At 41.3% G+C, this 21,672-nt stretch overlaps 1 protein-coding gene across 5 annotated transcripts in view; it reads left to right on the top strand.

The window, feature by feature from the left end:
• Positions 1–17,997, top strand: part of AKAP9 (A-kinase anchoring protein 9) — a 161,389-nt gene extending 143,392 nt beyond the window's left edge. For 4 of the 5 annotated variants that reach the window (XM_084858883.1, XM_084858880.1, XM_084858884.1 and 1 more), the window contains 11 exons: positions 2,572–3,243; positions 8,847–9,061; positions 10,055–10,166; positions 10,853–11,029; positions 11,767–11,967; positions 12,409–12,641; positions 13,168–13,253; positions 13,892–13,990; positions 15,010–15,133; positions 17,156–17,295; positions 17,447–17,997. In XM_084858883.1, the coding sequence (XP_084715009.1) occupies positions 2,572–3,243; positions 8,847–9,061; positions 10,055–10,166; positions 10,853–11,029; positions 11,767–11,967; positions 12,409–12,641; positions 13,168–13,253; positions 13,892–13,990; positions 15,010–15,133; positions 17,156–17,295; positions 17,447–17,490 (2,103 nt within the window). In that variant the 3' untranslated portion in view covers positions 17,491–17,997. The remainder of the gene's footprint in view (positions 1–2,571; positions 3,244–8,846; positions 9,062–10,054; positions 10,167–10,852; positions 11,030–11,766; positions 11,968–12,408; positions 12,642–13,167; positions 13,254–13,891; positions 13,991–15,009; positions 15,134–17,155; positions 17,296–17,446) is intronic. The other variant, XM_084858882.1, reaches the window with a different exon arrangement.
• The last annotated feature ends 3,675 nt before the right edge of the window (positions 17,998–21,672 follow it).

Below are 21,672 nucleotides of genomic sequence, written 5' to 3'. Positions count from 1 at the left end.
CCTTGGTCGCCCTGTGGGATGACTTCTGCCGGGAGAGGGACAGGGGGAGTGCGACCTTGTTGATTCTTCTGGACCTCTCAGCGGCTTTCGATACCGTCGACCATGGTATCCTTCTGGATAGGTTGTCTGGGTTGGGAGTTGGAGGTACTGCATTACAGTGGTTCCGCTCCTACTTGGATGGCTGATTCCAGAAGGTGGTGCTGGGGATTATTGCTCTGTGCCATGGCAATTGTGCCATGGGGTTCCACAGGGCTCTATTTTATCCCCTATGCTGTTCAACATCTACATGAAACCGCTGGAGGAGGTTATCCGGAGGTGTGGGCTGAGGTGCCATCAACATGCGGATGACACCCAGCTCTACCTCTCTTTCTCATCAAACCCAGGTGAGGCAGCGGCTGTTCTGAATCAGGGCCTGGGCACGGTAATGGACTGGATGAGGGCCAATAAACTGAAACTCAATTCCAACAAGACGGAGGTACTGTTAGTGGGTGGTTCGTCTGCCCGGCTAGGTGATATTCAACCTGTTCTGGAGGGGGTTGCACTCCCCCTAAAGGATCAGGTTCGTAGTTTGAGGTTGCTCTTGGATCCAGAACTGTCACTTGAGGCACAGGTGAACTCAGTGGCACGGAACACTTTTTATCAGCTTAGGCTGGTATACCAACTACGGCCTTATCTGGACAGAGATAGCCTAGCTACAGTTATCCACGCTCTGATAACTTCTCGTCTGGATTACTGCAATGCATTATACGTGGGGCTGCCTTTGAAAACGGTCCGGAAACTTCAGCTGGTCCAAAATAGGGCAGCAAGATTGTTAACAGGGACTGGCCTGCGAGCTCATATTACGCCAGTACTTTTTCAGCTGCACTGGCTGCCAGTCCATTTCCGGGCCCGATTCAAAGTGCTGGTATTAACATTTAAAGCCCTTAACGGCTTGGGGCCAGGTTATCTGAAGGATCGCCTCCTCCCATATGTGCCTTCCCAGACCTTAAGATCATCCTCAGCGGTCCTTCTCCTTGAGCCCCTGCCAAAGGAAGTGAGGCGGGTGGCTACTAGGAGGAGGGCTTTTTCTGCTGTGGCACCCTGGCTCTGGAATGAGCTTCCTAGTGAGGTTCGCCTGGCACCTACATTGTATTCCTTTCGGCGCCAGGTGAAGACCTTTTTATTCTCCCAGGCATTTTAGCATTTTAGCTTTCTAAACTTTTAGCTTTGCTGTTTTAAATCTGTATTTTAAACTCCTGCACTGCTGCTAGGTTTTATTGTGGTTGTATTGTTATATTGCGGTTTTAATGTTCTGTATATTTTAAATTGTTTTATTGTGTGCTCTTTGGTTTTAATTGTTGTGAACCGCCCAGAGAGCTTCAGCTATTGGACGGTATAGAAATGAAAATAATAATAATAATAATAATCAAAAGATCCTTTCCTATTCTTTTCCCCCGTGGGCTTAATAAAGCCAGTGTGACCAGTATTTATTTGACAAGACAAGTTATTTAGCCAATAACAAAGACAAGTTTTCTTCACCCACTTTAATTAAAAAGACAGTAATTCACATAATCAATACAATTTTATTGGATTTAAAGTTTAAAGGAAATAGCTTTGTGCGTTAAAAAGTAACAGATCAATACAACATACCTATCTAGTATCACTTTAATTATTGATCATAATGTATCTGGAAAGATTTTATAACCTTTTCTTGCAAAACTACCTGGTCCTTAAGCCTGATTGGCATAGTACATTAATATAAGGTGTACAATTATCCTTGATACAGAGCCAATCCACCTTTTGGCAAGTATTCAACCAAAGCTTGAACTGGGTGCAGATTGTCTAACACAAGGTGAAGCCATGATGTGTGAAAGCATAAGCAGTGCACTGAAGCTTCTGTGGATGGTGGTGCATGCATTGTCATATACAAAGTCATGTCTTTGGGACACAGGAAGCTGCCTTTGTCTATCTAGCCCAGTATTGTCTCCTTTGACTGGCAGTGGCTCCCTAAGGTCTCAGGCAAGAGGTCTTGCAACATCACCTGTTGCACGGAGACACCAGTGAATGGATCTGTGATCTTCCGCGTGCAAAGTATGTGCTCTAATACTGAGCTGTGGTCCCTCCCATGAGGACTATATACTTTTAATAAGTATGTGGTCTATTCTTTCCCATTCTTTACCAAGCTTCAGTTCACTCATCTAGCAAAGGATCTCTGAGCTTTTCTGCATTTGCCAATAGGTGTGACAGTTTGGATCAGTTTCGGTTATCAAGTAAGAAATTCACATTTCATAACCAATGTTAGCAATGTCACCTGCAGGTAGATTTCAGAAATAGTATAAAATTATAATTTGCAGTTTTGCTCCTAAAATCATAAGTACACCCTATATGTATCCTCACGTAAGCTTATTACTGAAGACCAGAAAAAAGTAGTTAGTGAGGAAATATCAGTATTAAGTGAAACCCTGAATTTAAATCCTAGTAAGCTAAGTCTTCCAAAGCTTTTGTCCAACTGTCAGATAATATGTTTATTCAAGGTGGTAACTTTAGTTGTACTTTAAGATTTATGCAAACTATCTTTTGTTTTCTCTTAAGGATTTGAAATATTCTCTTGAAAATGAAAAGCAGAAAGTTATAGAACTGAGTAATCTTTTGGAGCTTGAGAGAGAGCTGTCAAATGATTTGCAAAAGAAGGTAGAATCCCAGGAAACTCTGAATGCAGCCCAGTTGTCACAGGAACGCAGCTGTATCTCTGAACTTCAGGTACTCCTTGAATCTGAGAGGTTCAGAGTTCTTGAGGTAAGCAGTGCGCTAGAAAGAGAAAAAGAGTTATGTGCCCAGTTTCAGATGGCTGAACAAAAGAGGCAGGATGGACCTCTTACACCAGCTGAAGAATTACTACGGGATCTGCAAAAACAACTGGATGAAAAGCATGACCGTATAGTTGTATTGGTTAGTGAAATAGAGATGTATAAATTGGAATCTGTGCAACTGAAACAACAGATGGAAAAGGAAAGGCAGATTCAGAGGAAGACTCTACAGATTGAACAAGATGCTAATATTCTGGCACAGAAAAAAGTACACGAACTGGAGTCTAAGGTAGAAGATCTTCAATGGCAGCTTGGAGAAAAGAGACAACAGGTTCATCAGCTGCAGTGTGAGGAAAAGAAATTGCAAGAAATGGTCCAAGAGCTGGACCAGCAGAAAGAGCAGAGAAAAGAGGCAGGAGTAAAAGTGGACAAAGCAACTTGTCAGAATCTAAATGAGGTATGGTAGCTCTGCAGCTTCTGTAATGTGAAATTCAGTGATGCAGGTAACCTTTTTCATAGATAAAATTGTATTTGTTATTTTCTAAGATTGTCCTTGTTTAGTGCTAGTTTTCAGTACTCCCATTGCTTTCAAAAGTGCAGCTGACACAAGCAGTATGAAGAAAATGGCGCACAGTAGCACCAGTTTGTGGCTTGTCCTAAAATGATGCAAAGGCAATGTGGTGGTGGTCCTGGTGAAAAGTAAAGTAGCTCTGGCCTGAATAGATTTGCCCACATAAGTAAATACTTCCATCCCAGTCAGCCTGAGAGCCTTTTTTACATCAACCATAAGCCCTTTAGACTGTCTATTTAAGAACTGGCCTGTACACATGTTACTTTGAAACTGGATTTGTTTTGTCCTGGTATTATTTTTTAACCCCTTTATGCTGTAAGATTGGCTTATGAAACCAAGCATTGCCTTTGTTATTGTTGTTGTTCAGTCGTTCAGTCATGTCCGACTCTTCGTGACCCCATAGTCCATTGCACGCCAGGCCTTCCTGTCCTGCGCTCTCTCCTGGAGTGTGCTCAAGTCCATATTCATAGCATCAGTGATGCTATCTAGCCATCTCATCCTCTGCCGTCCCCTTCTCCTTTTGCCTTCAGTCTTTGCCAGCATCAGGGTCTTTTCCAGGGAGTTTTCTCTTCTCATTAGGTGGCCAAAATATTTGAGCTTCAGCTTCCAATGAGCACTCAGGGTTGATTTCCTTTAGGATGGACTGATTTGACCTCCTTGCAGTCCAGGGGACTTGTAAGAGTCTTCTCCAGCACCACAGTTCGAAAGCATCGATTCTTTGGCGCTCAGCCTTCCTTATAGTCCAGCTCTCACAGCCATACGTTGCTACTGGGAAAACCATAGCTTTGATTATACGAACCTTTGTCGGCAAGGTGATGTCTCTGCTTCTTACTATGCTGTCTAGGTTTGCCATAGCTTTCCTCCCAAGGAGCAAGCGTCTTTTAATTTCATGGCTACAGTCACCGTCTGCGGTGATCTTGGAGCCAAGAAAATAAAATCTGTCACTGCTTCCATTTCTTCCTCTTCTGTATGCCAGGAAGTGATGGGGCCAGATGCCATGATCTTAGTTTTTGTAATGTTGAGTTTCAAACCAGCTTTTGCACTCTCCACTTTCACCCTCAACAAGAGGCTCTTGAGATCCTCTTCGCTTTCTGCCATTAGGGTGGTATCATCTGCGTATCTGAGGTTGTTGATAATTCTCCTGGCAATCTTAATTCTGACCTGTGATTCATCCAACCCGGCGTTTCTCATGATGTACTCTGCATATAAGTTAGATAAGCAGGGCGACAATATGCAGCCTTGTCGTATTCCTTTCCCAATTTTGAACCAATCGGTTGTTCCATGTCTGGTTCTTACTGTTGCTTCTTGACCCTCATAGGTCCCTGCCTACTTTGTCCTTTATCATGCCTGTCTTTGCACAAAACATTCCCTTGATATCTCCGATTTTCTTGAAAAGATCTCTAGTCTTTCTCATTCTATTGTTTTCCTCGATTTCTTTGCATTGTTCATTTAAGAAGGCCTTCTTGTCTCTCCTTGCTATTCTCTGGAATTCTGCATTCAGTTGGGTATATCTTCCCCTTTCTCCCTTGCTTTTCGCTTCCCTTCTTTCCTCAGCTACTTGTAAAGCCTCATCAGACAGCCACTTTGCTTTCTTGCATTTCTTTTTCTTTGGGATGGATTGAGTTGCTGCCTCCTGAACTATGTTACGGACCTCCATCCATAGTTCCTCAGGCACTCTGTCTATCAGGTCTAATCCCTTAAATCTATTCGTCACCTCCACTGTATATTCATAAGGGATATGATTTAGGTCATACCTGAATGATTTAGTGGTTTTCCCTACGTTCTTCAATTTAAGCCGAAATTTTGCAAGAAGCAGCTCATGATCTGAGCCACAGTCAGCTCCAGATCTTGTTTTTCCTGACTGTATAGAGCTTCTCCATCTTTGGCTGCAAAGTACATAATCAATCTGATTTCAATATTGACCATCTGGTGATGTCCATGTGTAGAGTCGCCTCTTGTGCTGTTGGAAAAGAGTGTTTGCTATGATCAGCCTGTTCTCTTGGCAAAACTCTATTAGCCTTTGTCCTGCTTCATTTTGTATACCAAGGCCATGCTTGCCTGTTATCCTGGTGATTTCTTGACTTCCTACTTTAGCATTCCAATCCCCTATGATGAAGAGGACGTCTTTTTTTGGTGTTAGTTCTAGAAGGTGTTGTACGTCTTCATAGAACCGATCAACCTCAGCTTCTTCGGCATCAGTGGTTGGGGCATAGACTTGAATTACTGTGATGTTGAATGGTTTGCCTTGGATTCGTACTGAGATCATTCTGTCGTTTTGGAGATTGTACCCCAGTACTGCTTTTCCCACCCTTTTGTTGACTATGAGTGCTACTCCATTTCTTCTAAGGGATTCTTGCCCACAGTAGTAGATATAATGATCACCTGACTTAAATTCGCCCATGCTTGTCCATTTTAGTTCGCTGATTCCCAAGATGTCGATGTTCAATCTTGCCATCTCATGTTTGACCACCTCCAGCTTACCTTGATTCATTGATCTGACATTCCAGGTTCCTAAACAATATTGTTCTTTACAGCATTGGATTTTCTTTTCACCACCAGACACATCCACAGCTGAGTGTCCTTTCGGCTTTGGCCCAGCCGCTTCACTCTTTCTGGCGCTACTTGGAAATTCCCTCTGCTCTTCCCCAGTAGTAGATTGGACACCTTCCAACCTGAGGGGCTCATCTTCCGGCGTCATCTCTTTTAGCCTAGTGATACATTCCATGGGGTTTTCTTGGCAGGAATACTGGAGTAGGTTGCCATTTCCTTCTCCAGTGGACCACATTTTGTCAGAACTCTCCGCCATGACCTGTCCGTCTTGGGTGGCCCTGCACGGCATAGCTTATGGCTTCACTGAGTTACGCAAGCCCCTTCGCCACAACAAGGCAGTGATCCATGAAGGAGAAGCATTGCCTACATGCTTGCAAACCTGAAGGTGGAACGAGCAGTGATTGGAAGTGAGGCCCTGCTTAGCCCTGTCCCTCACCCCATTACTAGCAGAACCAAAATAGCATAATAACAATTACGTTAATTTTCACAAAAAAAAAAAAAGCAAAGGTAGCTGCGTTGGCCACATGAAAAAATCCAAACTCTATATTAAGGTAATACCTTTAGTAGGCCAGCTCAAAGGACACAAAATGGTGTGCAAGCTTTTCAGGTCTCTTCATCAGGCAAGAAGTTAGAAAAAGCAGGGTGGTGTGTCTTCCTCCCTCCCTCCCACCCCCATTTATTTAGGTCTAATTTCCTTAACATATAATTTGGGTTACCTTGACACTTTCTTTTTTTAGTAGGATTTACGCTCAGCCTTAGGGCCCTATTTATGCCAAAGGTTGACATAAGAACTGCTCTGCTGGTTGAGAACAAAAGCGTATTTAATCCAGCATCCTGTTTCCCACAGTGGCCAGCCAGATGCCTCAGCGAAGCCCACAAGCAGGACTCTCTTCATATTGTCCCCCAACAAGTGGTATTCGGAGGCAAGCTGCCTCTGATCCTGGAGGTAGTACATCACCATCATGAGTAGTAGCCACTGATTGCTTTATCCTCCATTTGACTAATCCCTTTTTAAAGCCATCCAAATTGGTGGCCATCACCACATCTTGAGGAAGTGAATTCCATAGTTTAGCAATACACTGTCTGAAGACGTACTTTTTGTCTGTTCTGAATCTCCCATCATACAACTTTGTTGAATGACCCTGGGTTCTACTATTATGAGAAAGGAAGAAAAACTTCTATCTGTCCACCTTCTCCATCCCATGCATAATTTTATACACCTCTGTCTTATCCTGCCTTACTTGCTTTTTTTATAAACTAAATATTCCCAAACATTGTAATATTTCCTCATAGGGGAAAGAGCACAAATCTGTTGGTTCACTCTATATTTATTGCCAGGGAGGGGGACAGGCACTTTTGGAATTTTCTATCTTAGGTACCAAAAGATAACTTGGACAGTCTTTGAGCACTATGCACCCTGCCTGGGGGTGGGGGGGTCACATTCACTGCTGCACTAAGGCAGCAAACTGTGTTGGGTTGGCCCTGGATCTTAGGGACAGAGTACATATTGTTGTTAGAAGAACTTTCCAATGGATACCATCCAAACCCAGTTATTTGTTAATTTTTAATTTGTTAATTAAGTCCTAGAATTTCATCTCTGGGCATCATTGTTTGTCTCAGACCTTCACTTCCTGTAGGAAGTCATATACTTCCTGTATATGACTTCACTTCCAGACATATTCTTCCTGAATATGTAGTTCAGGTATGGGTATCTTCCCTCCCTCCCCATCCTCCTCTAAGATCACAACAGTGATCTCAGGAGAAAAAGCGTCTCTGGAGCTTCCTGCTGTGGGGGTGGGGGTGGGGTGAGTGGGTGGAAATCTGGGCAGGAATTCACCCCACATGAGGTCATAGCTCTGTCTATGGCCTCGGCACCACATCCTATGGCCTCTGGAACACCGTCTCAGGGAATATAGTTGTTTTCCGGGCCAAATTCAAGGTGTTGGTTTTGACCTTTAAAACCCTATATGGTTCCGGCCCAGCCTATCTGAAGGAGCGCCTCAAGCAACACCAGACAGACCGCTTAACAAGATCAGCCTGAGATGGCCTTCTCTCTGTCCCATCAGCCAGGACAGCTATACTGGTGGGGACTAGGGAGAGGGCCTTTTCTGTGGTAGCCCCCACTCTGTGGAACTCCCTCCCTAGGGAACTTCGCCATGCCCCCTCTTTAACGTTTTCGCCATGCATTAAAAACATGGTAGTTCAGGCAGGCATTTGGGGTGGGTTAGGGTATTTTAGAAAACGTTTTTATTGTAGAATTTTATTGTTTTAAATTGTTTTATTATATGCTGTACATCGCCCAGAGTGGCTGGGTGACCAGCCAGATGGGCGATTAATAAATTTAATAAATAAATAAATAAAATATAGGATTGCTGCCTAAGAGAATTTATACTCTGCACTTCTTCTGTCATTGGAGTACCCAGGGCAGTCTGTAACAAGTTAAAAACTATTACAAAAGTAAGATGAAAAATTACAGGACCAATAAAAATGAGGGACAATTATAGTAATAAAAATAGTTTTAAAACAACTAATATCTTTTCTATTAACCCCCCCCCCCAGTTTTAGCACCAAAACCCCCCTAGTTTTAGCATATAAAAGTTTACAAGGTGCTTAGCTTATTCCAAAAGAGTTCTACAGTGGTTGAGGATATTACAAATATTGTTATGTAGCTAATTTTCTTGTACATCTTATATATACATATACAAAAATAATTTTTAAATGATCTTGTGTCACAAAGTATGCAAACTGATGAAATAAATCACTGTATTTTTAATTCAGCCTTACAATTCAGTGAAATCTCTCCTTTTCTGTGTGTGTAGATTAGGATATTTAACCACGTGTCTCGAATAGTCAGTCCTCACATTTAGTTTAACTCAGAACTGAATTTGTCTATTTAGTACAAGACAAACCTTTTTCCTATCCCATACTTGTATGTACAGACCACTTGGGATACATCTAACGAACGAACAAGGAAGTGGGTTTTCCAGCAGAAAATGGGAGGACATGAAACAAAAGAATTGTCTTATTCTGCCCTTATTGGCATGGGAGGAGGAGGAGATGCTACCAAGGAATGTCAAGATCTTCAGACGGTTAGACAGAAGCTGAGAAATGTGTCTTCCAAGTTAAAAGAGCTGGCTAAAAAAGCAGCCTGCAGGTTAGATTAATTTGTTACTACTAGCAATGTATACTTTGGCATTTTTTTTCAGAATTTTCAGAAACAAATGGCCTGGTTTACACTTTTATTTTTAAGGTGGTTCCAATCAGTTGTGTTACAATTGTGCCAAACTGCATTTTCGAATATGGAGTTTTCTCGATTATGTCCACTTTGGGACAAATGTAATCTCTCGCTCTTGCTTCAGCAGGAGATTCTTGCCTTTCTGATTGACAGAGGGCCTTGCCCTTCTGGGGTTCAGGTCACTGTGAGCCCAAATTTTGACTAGCTACAAGGCAAGCCAAAATGTATGAGCCTCTTGCTGATATATGAGGAGGTGAACATTCTGGAGTGGAAGGGGGGTGCTCTCTCCTTAAGCAGAACTGACATAACATTCCTGAAGGAGCTGACAGAGGTTGAATGTATGAAGCTGCCTTATGCGAAGTCAGACTGTTGGTCCATGTGTCCACTTTGACAGGCAACAGCTTTCTGGGTCTCACACAGAATTCTTGTTTGGCCCTGGCACTGGAGTTGCCAGTGCAATGGGAGATGCTGGGGATTAAATCTGGGATATATTTGGGATAAATTATGGGGGGTGGGGAGTAAGAAATCCTGAAGAAAGGCAGTGCTATAGAAAACAGGTGACACAGTATTTAGCCACACAAGATTTGTACCTTGTTTCCTTTAATTTATGTTAAAGTTATTCTGAATGTTATTCTGAAATAGAAATCAAGACTAGAGAGCAGCCTTAATGTTATGCTACGGGGGTTATTATTATTTATTTATATGCCACTTTCTATGTACGTGGTGCTTTACAAAAAACAGGTATAACAGGTGTAACCCCAAGGGACTTACAATCTAAAACAGACAGAGGGAAACAACAGAAAAAGAGGGGGGAATGAAGGCATGGGAAGAATATGTGATTTGTTCAGTTACGCATACGTTATACACATACTGTTGTGCTACACAAAAAACAGATGTTTTGATTTATTCCAGATTGCCATTTGAAACACCAGATGATGAAGACTTTGTTGGGATACAAAATAACATTGAAGATGTTCTCTTGCAATTACAAGCGTTACCTGGTTTGCACAACCTGGAAGCAGAGGTGAGGGATGTAGTAACCCTTATTTGAGACATTTCTGATACAGGAAATCATATATGTTTACTAAATTAGCTTGTGTGTATTTCAAACATCCGATATTTACTGCATGGAGTCTGGAATTGTGAATTCTCTAAGTTTGCACATAGTTCTGCGCATATCATTCCCATTTTGCTCAGAGGGACTTAACACAGAGATAGCCAAGTATGGGACTGCATCTTATTGATTTATTATTTTAAAAAATGTTTCTATCCTGCATTTCTGCCTTAATATGACGCTTTCAGGGTGACTCACAACAAATACAAAAATAATGAAATAACATAAATGAATAAGCCTGTGTTAAGTTGTTAAACTATTGTCTTGTTTCCTGAAAGGACTCGACAAAGATGTATCAAGACAGTAGTGACTAACATTTCCCATTGTACTTTTAATTTCTGGAAGCATTTGTTCAGTCTGTATAAAGAACCTATTATAAACAAAGCACAAAAGTTTGTAGTAATAAAACATTCCTGGAAAACAAGAAATAGGTATTCTCCACAAAGTAAATGTGCATTATATTTGTCTGTATATTTCTTGTCCATTTTTTCGAGTGTAATATGCTATTGCATTCTCTAAAAGGTGTAACGTTCAGTAGTCTAGCGGCTGAGCTGGTACTGTACTGAGGTTCTCTTGCTACTTGTTCTGCTACCTAGATGAATGCAGGCTTGCCATCCACTGCTTCATTGACTGAAAGACTGCTGAAACAGAATGCTGAATTGACTGGGTTTGTCAGCCGACTGAGTGAGGAAAAGAACAATTTGAGGAATGCAGTCATGAAACTGGAGGAGGAACTTGGAAGATATCAGCAGAGAGGACCCTGTGGGGACTCGGTATGTTTTAATTTAAATAGAAATACTCTTTCAGTCCTTATTAAGTACTCATTTTTCTGGACAGACTGAGTCATATACCTCTGAAGCTCAGTGCATTGGACTTCATGTAGTTCAAGCCCAAACTGTGCATGAGGTTAAATGCGTCTTTGCATTTAATGTATAGGTGTTTAAAAATGCAAATAACATGAGAATTGTTAGAATCCCAGAAAGCATAGAGGATGGGTTTAGCTCTTTCCTACCCTGCTGCAGTCTTGAGGAATATCCCTCCTCTGAAGCTGGTTATTTGCACTGGGAGGAACACCCTCCCTCATTGGCACCAATGGGGGATTGCACCCACCCTGCCTCTTGGCCCACCTTGCAACCCCACATAAGAAGTACTGCACTGAGTCCAATATACATCGGTCTGATTGCATGATGTTTATTCCCTAGGACTTGGGGATAAGGGTTATGTAAACTTTAAACCATTGAACCAATTTACATGCCACGACCAACCTACGGCAGGCCCAGAGATGGGACAGGCATAATCCCACTCCTATTGCCCTTATAGGCTCAACACAATTTAAGCGTGTGAATAAGGGTATGGGGTTTACCCATGTACCCCGTCATTGACATAAACAGTACTCCCATTTGTTCTGAGAAAGTTTTTTCAGTCCTTGGTAGCTCAACCAAGCAATATGATATCGTTGTCACTGAGCTAACTTCGACTTCTTTCTGTATTTCTTCTTAAATTTCACAAGACATTTACATTATCAATGCATGATGGAGGAAATGTTGATCCACTCATTGCTTCTGAAAGAGAGATCTGGAACAAAGAGAAATTGACTCTACAACAATCCTTGAAGCAGGCTGAGGCAGAGCTAGCCAAACTGAAGGCAGAATTAAGGAATGAAACTTTTCTAAGAGAACTGGGATCGGATTCAGAAAATGCTGCTTTAAAGGTGGGAGGCCTTTCATTGATTACTCTTGGGACACGTTGTTCTGTCATTAAAGATTGGACTTGTTTTCTGTTTTACATTAATCCAAGGCAAAATGCTCTAAGCATGAATCAAGGCACCACTGTTGCCTCTGCTCAGTTTAGCCCCAAACATTTGTCTTCCTTTTCTTCATTTCGGCTTTTCTTTTGAATAAACTGAAAGAAAAAATCAACATTTTCCATCTACTTAAAGTTCTAAGACAGAGGGTCCTGCAGTGAATAAAGTCTTTTCCCCTTGTCACCCTAAGATTTGAACCTGCAGCTGCCCATACTGTGTGGCTAACAGTAGGAGCTGCAGACTGGAAGTCTAGGATAATTGGAAAGAATGAGCTTCATATGAATACCAGACTTAGAAGGGAGTGTTATTTCTTAGTGATTTATTGATTTATTGATTTTTCCATTCTAGAGAATTTATGGCAGATATTTGAGAGCGGAAAGCTTTCGGAAAGCTCTCATATATCAGAAGAAATACTTGCTACTCTTATTGGGTGGATTTCAGGAGTGTGAAGAAGCCACCTTATGTCTCATTGCAAGAATGGGCGGGCAGCCATCCTACACAGACCTAGAGGTTATTACACACCGATCAAAGGGTTTCACGCGGTTCCGCTCAGTAGTGAGAGTTTTAATCGCAGTTTCAAGGTATGATACAAGACATTTGTTTGTATAAATTGTACTGAATTCAATAGCTGCGTAAAGCAGTAAAATCATCAAAATAAGGCATTTGTTCCATTTAAATCTAATCCTCTGGGCAACTACAAAACTGCTTATTGTTCTGTATAGTTAAATAAGAAAGCAAATAGAGATATTGTTCGTTATGTTTCAGTTTTGGCAAGAAATAGTCTGTGTTCTTTAGATTGTATGCCTCATAATATATGGACTTGCAAATCAATATACAAGTAATTTTGATTGATTTACCTCCTCTGAATAGGGCACTGGTGGGCCACAGGGGAGACTGTTTGAAGCTGCATACACCCATGGGTTGCCTGCATGTGCTTTATATTGACAAAGCCAAGACATCATATGAAATCATATCAATATCAGCATTAATCAAGTTGCATTTGCTTATTTAAGTGGCAGCTATGTATACTGTTTCACATATCCGTGGAGCTTTCTAAGTATATTTGAAATGTAGAGACAATTTTTTTCTTTTTCTTTTAAAATGCAGAATGAAGTTCCTAGTTCGTCGGTGGCACCGAGTTACTGGTTATAGTTTAATAGGAATCAACAGAGATGGTTTTAGTCAAAACGCAGGTAAATAAATACTGATGGATGGACTTCTGAGGCACTGTAGTCTAGAAACCGGTGCCTCTTCCTTTTCAGCTTAATAACTGAATAAACTTGCTCCTGTAATTTGGCGGCCCCTTCCCTAAATATTAGTTCCTCTCATTTTCTGGACATTGTATCTTGCAAAGAAGAATGTGTGTATGAAGTCTGGCATGCAGAAATATGGTAGCTTTCACAAAAGCTTTGGTCCTCATCTGGTGAGTCTCAACCTATGACTGGGTTGTGATCTTATGTACAAGGAGGGAGAGGAGAGAAATTGAGAGACAAATACAGTAAAAGTCAAAATAATACATACAGTAACATCATTTTAAAATTATGTGTGGTAGATTGGGTTGTAAAGTGCATCCGTGGCTACCTCAGGTTAGAAGGGCCCATGATAAATCCACGTACTTACATAATCTAAGTCTCCAGGAGTTGTATTTTTATGTGATGCCTTCAGCTGTGGTGGAAGGACGCTAGGTTCCCTGGGAGTGGTGGATGTATCCAAAATGCCCACATCAGATTGAGGATTTGGCGCATTACCCACTGAAATGTCCCTTGTACAGTGACATCAGTTAAATTTATAGCCGGTATCCTAGGATCTCATGAGTTTGCTTTGAATGTAGAAACAGTCTGCTATTTGCTGTCATACCTGGATGCAACAACTACCTATAGAGTATTGATGTTTGCACTATCAGCCAAGAAAATCAGAGCAAGCTTTGCTGGTATGTTGGAGGGAACTGGGGCCACACTGTACGATATACATGTTTCTCTTTTTTCTTTTCATCTTTCACAGTTATTTGTGTTTTTTTGATGTGATACTCCTTTTGTCATGACCTTTAGCTTCTACAATAAAATGTGAAATATCAAGGGGTCCTGAATCTTGAAAGGTTGAAGGTCATCACTCCAAAACAAAGACCTGAGGGTTATAAAGTAAATTCCAACCCGAATATGAACTTTGGCCCATGTATTAATTGCACATTGCAAAAAACTAAAAAATAAAAAGATGAGGTTATTGACCAGGAACCTCTACTTTCAGTGTCATCACCAGACACTGAAGCATACTTAAATCCCATTGTAATCAGTGAGAGTTTACTGCTCAGCTGTGGTTAACTCTGTAGACCCCAACAGAGTTAAACATGTTTAACTTTCTTTGAATTGTGCCTATAGAATTTTTCACCATTTTTATTCCATGATTACCAGAGGAGAACTGCCATCTATTACTACTAGACATACAACTGGCCTACGCTGCTAAGGTGCTAAAAATAGTTCAAAACAGATGTTTTGAATTTAGACAAATAATGTACTATAACCTTATAGCACAACACTATTAATCTTTGGAGATATTGACAATGTCATATTTCTCAGATCAATGCTAGAAATTCTTTTTCTGAAAAAAATTGAAACGTTTTATACACAAGATTTCAGCATAATGTTTGAAGACTCTGAATCAGGAGGCAAAAAAAGCCCAGATCTTATGCTTGACATTTGTTTGGAGGGGCCCAGCTATCAACGTCTGCGTTGTAAATAAAGCTTTTTTTAAGGGGTATACTTTCAGCCCTCATAGCTGTGGCATAAGCTTGAATACACGGTGACAGTGAGGATTGTAAATCAGGCTGTCAAGTGTTAATGATTTCTGTCTCTGAACTACAAGAAATGTCTCATTAAATGCTTTTAGTTTGCAGAACTGAGATTTTTATTTGCTTATCTTTCGCAAACGTTAATTTTATTTTTATTTACATAGGTAATGAGCTACGGCCTGATTCACTCTCTAGTGGTCTGGAACTTTATGGAGAACACAGACATTCTTCGTATAGATCCAGATCAGAGCTGGAGTCTCTCAGATCTCCTTTTGATTATCAACATAGGTAAATTTCAATTTATGTTCTTTATCTGCATGTTAAAGATCTGGGCTGCTAAAGCAAATTAGTATGTAGCTATTTTTTTTTACCACAACTAATATTTTCCAACGTGGTGTAGCTCTGAGTACCAAATGCTGGGGACAAAATAAATTGGGATAGGTCATCTTTATGCCATACTTTGAGAGCTTTCCAGAGACATCTGGCTGGGTGCTGCTGGAAACTGATGGCTGGCCACTGACATGATCAAGCAAGGCACTTTTTAAGCATCTTCTAACTTACACACTTGGGTCTTTGCATCTCCACATACCATTCTACATTAGTTTTTGAAGAAAGTTTGCAAAATGGCAGGTGCTTCTGTTTTTTTATAGGTTACAACTCTGTAGGATGCAATTTTCCCCCCATTTATTTGAGATTATCAAGTCCTTGTGTTCCGTTTTGTTTTTTCCTTCCACTCAACTGAAAAATGTTTAGTGTTCTATACACATCCCCAAGATCATACAAACCCTGCTGGATCTGGCCAGATGTCCTCCTAACTCAGTGTTCTGGCTTGGAGCCAAAGTGCTGCATGCAGAACCAGAACTTTTCAAGGCTCTTGTCCCACCACCATTCCCTTGTGCTCCACTCAAAGCCACTTCTGAAGATTAGGGATCTCTCTAGAGCAGCCTCTGACGCAGCTCAAGGAGCTGCAGACAGAAAGGAGAATCAGCAGAGTTCCTTCTGTACCCATGGAAGCACTTTCAGCAGGCATGTAGACCTCTTGGAATACTGGCCCCCATTTCTAACTGGGAAAGCAGGGTGTAAAGGCAGCAGCCCTCCATTTGTCCCCAGCACCTGGTTTTCAAAGGTACATTGCCCAGCAAATGGTAAATTATGAATTATGTTTTCCTCTTCGGTATATAATATCAAAAACTGATAACTTACAATGGCTTTCATGGGAATGTGATATTATAGGTTTAATTCATTGAGTTTATCCCTTGAAAATGTCAGTGTCAGATTGGCAGCAGTTGACCCAGTTAGCTTCTCCACAAACTCATCCTCCTGTTTGAGAAGCATTAACTTGTTTCTGGAAAGAATCTATATAGGATTCTTCCATTTGGAAATCTTGTATTGTTTAATTTTGCTGCAGAGGCATGAAAAAATTTCTCATTAGACTGAAAGATGTATACTGGCTTATAAGGATGCAGTGAGAGAACTGCTGAAAGTACAACATTAGAAATAGTATTGAAAGAGTGAACATTTTCACCCTTTGTCATAACACTAGAACTCGGGGTCACCCAATTGGCAGTATAATCCCATTTTTGGCAATATAATCAGGACAAACACAATTAAGTAGTTCAAACTATACAAAATTGATTTATTCAATTTAGTGCCACAAGCTGTGGTGAAGACAAGTACCTTAGATGACTTTTAAAGGGAATTAGAAGCATTAATGGAAGATAAGTCCATCATCAGTACCTAACTATGACAGCTAAATGTCCATATTCAAAGGCTGTGCACACATTGAATACAAGATCCTGGGGACAGACAAGAGTCTTGATTTTTGTGCCATTTATTGAGTGCCCAGTGGTGTGGCATTGGCCCCTTTTGAAAACAGGATACCAGACTAGTTGGACCTTTGGCCTGATCCCTCTTGTTCCCGTGCCATACTGTAGACAAGGCTAAGCATGTGCAATTAGAGCAAACTGTTTACCCTTCCCATCGTTCCCTATGTTGAATTTTAGAACGTAAGCCTCCTTGGAAGAGGACCTATCGTCTTGTACTCTGTAAAAGGGCATGCACACTGATGGTGCAATATAAAATAAATAAATATACAGCTGGGCAGCTGTTTTGCTTTTACAGCAGCTAAGGTATAAATATTTGAGAATTTTAAATGGACAGACCTGTTGTGCTTATTCAGCATAGTGTCTATATATTTACATCCATGGAAAGCAGCTTTCCTTTTGTACTGTATTTGTCACATTCTGAAGGCATTTTACAACAGCCTCTTTTCACCAATATTTTTCACTACTTCTCTCTCTCAACCCAAAGGTACCAGAGTATCCATGCTGATTTAAGCCCAGTTTCCCTTGCATGTTCTCAGCTGCAGAATTACGATCCTGATAGAGCTTTAACAGATTATATTAATCGTCTGGAGGCTCTACAGCGGCGACTTGGCAGTGTACAGTCAGGTAAATATTTTAACTTTTGTCCTCGTTTTTTCCCTGCATTAAGTTACCTTGAAGTGCTGCTTACTTTGGCCATTAAACTCCTTCTAGAAGATCTCTGATCATCAAAGCTATTTTGTTCTAGTGAGAATGTGTGTATCTTTCTGCCCCACAGCACCTGCTTCATACACTCAACTGCACTCTGGAATCAGAAGATAATCTCTGCAAGATTTTTGCTACTGGTAGTGACATCGAATGAAATGCCTTCTGCAAATCTGTGCTGCTGCTGTGCTTTTGTATAATGTGTATATTGTGGGACCAACATGAACACAGCTCAACTGTATGCAGTTCACCTTGCTGGCACCTCTACAAAGACTGGAACTTATGTATATAAGCACTTTTTGTGGTCATTAAAAACTGATCATTAAATTTCATGTATATTTGTGGAATGCTAATTTAAACAATTAAATTATTAAAGTGTGTATTTATCACATGGGTGCGAGGATGAAACCTTTTATGTATTGAGATTGCAGAATGTGTATCTCCAAGTGCACAATGTTTTCTGATAAGGGTAAGTGAAGGACTTTTCATGATTTTATTCTATTTGCTACTGGCACTGCAGAGAGAAATATCACTTGTAGAGACCTATTTTTGTAAAGGTAGAAGTTTTGAATTTTATGGGTATTTTGTCAAAGTACTGAAATAAAGATGCTTTCATCCTTTTAATACTAGGGTATGAAAATATTTTAAAATAGCGTCTGTGTATTCTGACTTACAACGTTCAAAAATCGTTTTAAAAACTTGTATACATTTAGCTGTAATAGCTTCCACTGTGGTAGTAGTTGTATTAGTCCATCACAGTAAAACCTAGTCATATGACACTTTTAAAGACTTAATTTTTGTGGACTAGAAATAGAATTAAGCCTTCGACAGTTTATGCTACAATACCTCTTAATCTTGAAAGTGCCATAAGACTTTTTTGTTGTCTTTACATGCCAAGAATTAGGGGATGACAGTGGATCCAGCTCCTTTCTCCCCTGCTAAAAATTGCCCACCAACTCCCATGCAGTAGTAGTAAAAAAAGAAGAAGCCCCGATTAGCACCAATGGGGCTCTTTTACTCATGGTACCTGCTGTGTGGGGGAGGGGTTTTTGAGGGGGGGATCATGGTCCTGTGTGCTGTGGTCCTGATCTAGATTAGGCCACCTGCATTTACTTTGGAGTAGAATAACAGCTGTACACAATATGTAGTTTGACGCTTTAAGATTTTTTTTCTTTTTAAAATGAGGATGACACTTCCCTCACAAATTCTGTGATCATTTTTGCAGAGACACTTCAGTGTTGTATTCATGCTGGGAACTATGGCCAAGGCGAAGTACAGGCTGAAGGGGCAGGATTGCAGCTTGAGATCGATAGGCATATGGTCAAGGAACACCTAATTACTTTGAATGAGTTCAGATCTCCAGGGCCAGATGAACTGCACCCTAGAGTAATAAAGGAACTGGCAGAAGAACTCTCAGAACCACGGTCATTTCTTTGAGAAATCATGGAGGATGGGTGAAGTGCCAGATGACTGGAGGAGAGCTAATGTTGTCCATATCTTCAAAAAGGGTAAAAAGGAGGAACCTGGCAACTACAAACCAGTCAGTCGGATATCAATCCCTGGGAAAATTCTGGAGCAGATGATAAAGCAATCCATCTGGAAGCACCTTGACAACAATGCCGTGATTACTCGAAGCCAACATGGATTTGTCAAGAACAAATCCTGCCAGAAGAATCTGATCTCATGTTTTGATCAAGTAACCTCCCTTGTGGACTGTGGGAATGCTGTGGACATAATATACCTCGACTTCAGCAAAGCTTTCGACAAAGTGCCCCATGATCTCCTGATTAGCAAACTAGCTCAAAGTGGGCTAGATGAAACAGTGATCAGGTGGATCCACAGTTGGCTACAGAATCAGACTCAAAGAGTGCTTATCAATGAGATCTTCTCAAACTGGGGAGAGGTAACGAGCAGGGTACTGCAGGGCTCAGTCCTGGGCCCAGTGCTCTTCAACATTTTTATTAATGACTTGGAGGAGGAGGTGCAGGGAATGCTGATCACATTTGCAGATGACACAAAATTGAGCGGGATAGCGAATACTTTGGAAGACAGAAACAAAATTCAAAGTGATCTTGACAGACTGGAGCGCTGGGCAGAAAACAGAATGACATTTAATAGGGATAAATGCCAAGTTCTGCACCTAGGAAAAGAAACCAAATGCACAGTTACAAGATGGGGGATACGTGGCTCAGCAACACTACACGCGAGAAGGATCTTGGAATTGTTGTCGATCACAAGCTGAATATGAGCCAACAATGTGATGTGGCTGCAAAAAGACCAATGCTATTTGGGGCTGCGTTAATAGAAGCGTAGCTTCCAAATCCTGGGAAGTACTAGTCCCCCTCTACTCAGCACTGGTTAGGCCTCATCTGGAGCACTGTGTCCAGTTCTGGGCACCACACTTTAAGAAGGATGCAGACAAGCTGGAGAGGGTTCAGAGGAGGGCAAGATGATCAGGGGACTGGAAACAAAGCCCTATGAAGAGAGACTGAAAGAACTGGGCATGTTTAGCCTTGAGAAGACCGAGGGGAGATATGATAGCGCTCTTCAAGTACTTGAAAGCTTGTCACAGAGAGGAAGGCCACGATCTCTTCTCAATCATCCCAGAGTGCAGGACACAGAATAATGGGCTCAAGTTACAGGAAGCCAGATTCCAGCGGAATATAAGAAAAAACTTCCTGACTGTTAGAGAAATATGACAATGGAACCAATGACCTAGGGAGGTAGTGGGCTCTCCCACACTGGAGGCATTCAAGATGAGGCTAGACAACCATCTGTTGAGAATGCTCGGACTTGGATTCCTGCATTGAGCAGGGGGTTGGACTTGATGGTCTTGTAGACCCCTTCCAACCCTACTATTCTATGATATCTTTTCCATAGCATGTTGAACATCCCTTAGCTAACTCTCTACTTTGTACCTGAAGTATAGTATCTTACAAGACTTGAGGACCCTTTTAAAAGTATATGAATGAATGTGGCTGAAATACAGCCTTTGGAGCCCAGTATGAAAGTTTCTAAGTATATAATCATGATGGAAATTGCATTTGTACATACAGCATATCATGGGAACTGTTAATGATTTATTAAACCCACTTGTACTATCCAAATATAGTTGTGCACCCATGATACATGGGAATATTATCCAAGCCATGAATTGCAGGGGAGCATTACAGTCAATCCCCTGTCCCGATAAAGGGTTGGGTCCAGATTTACATTGGATCAATTATGTTAATGGAAGTGGACTTCCCCACCCATCCTTCCCACAGCAGTCCCATCTAACCCTCTGAAAATCCTATACAGAGAGTCAGGAGATGCTGTTGAATAGAGTGACTTGTGGTACAGGGGCGGGGGGGAGGATCCCCCAAAATTTTGTGTGAACCGCCTGGAGCGCTTCAGCTATTGGGCGGTATAGAAATGAAATAAAGAAAAAATCGGCCTCTTGCAAACAGACCTTTTGCAAGCAGAGCTCTTCCTCTCACGGTCCCTTCCTCTTGCAGAAGGCAGATCCTGTATCCAACCCAATGTGTGTATTCTGCATGAAATATATTAATCGAGCAAGGTGATACAGATTGAGAAGACTGCTTCCACAGGAATAACTATTTTTAAAATTAGCCCACACCAGCCAAAATACTGACTTGTTTCTCAACCCTTTGGAAGACAGAAACAAAATTCAAAGTGATCTGGATAGACTGGAGCGCTGGGCAGAAAACAACAGAATGACATTTAATAGGGACAAATGCCAAGTTCTGCACCTAGGAAAAAGAAACCAAATGCACAGTTACAAGATGGGGGATACGTGGCTCAACCACACTACAAGCGAGAAGGATCTTGGAATTGTTGTCGATCACAAGCTGAATATGAGCCAACAATGTGATGTGGCTGCAAAAAAGGCAAATGCAATTTTGGGCTGCATTCATATAAGCATTGCTTCCAAATCCCGGGAAATACTAGTTCCCCTCTACTCAACACTGGTTAGGCCTCATCTGGAGTATTGTGTCCAGTTCTGGGCACCACACTTTAAGAAGGATGCAGACAAACTGGAGAGGGTTCAGAGGAGGGCAACAAAGATGATCAGGGGACTGGAAACAAAGCCCTATGAAGAGAGACTGAAAGAACTGGGCATGTTGAGCCTTGAGAAGAGAAGACTGAGGGGAGACGTGATAGCACTCTTCAAGTACTTGAAAGGTTGTCACAGAGAAGGCAGCCAGGATCTCTTCTTGATCATCCCAGAGTGCAGGACACGGAATAATGGGCTCAAGTTACAGGAAGCCAGATTCCGGCTGAACATCAGGAAAAACT

The sequence above is a fragment of the Heloderma suspectum genome, chromosome 5, assembly GCF_057233095.1.
Source record: "Heloderma suspectum isolate Gila_16-S chromosome 5, 16-S_ref, whole genome shotgun sequence".
Taxonomy (NCBI): Eukaryota; Metazoa; Chordata; class Lepidosauria; order Squamata; family Helodermatidae; genus Heloderma; species Heloderma suspectum.
The sequence above is the reverse complement of the archived record's forward strand: the minus strand, read 5'-3'. Positions and strand labels throughout refer to the sequence as shown.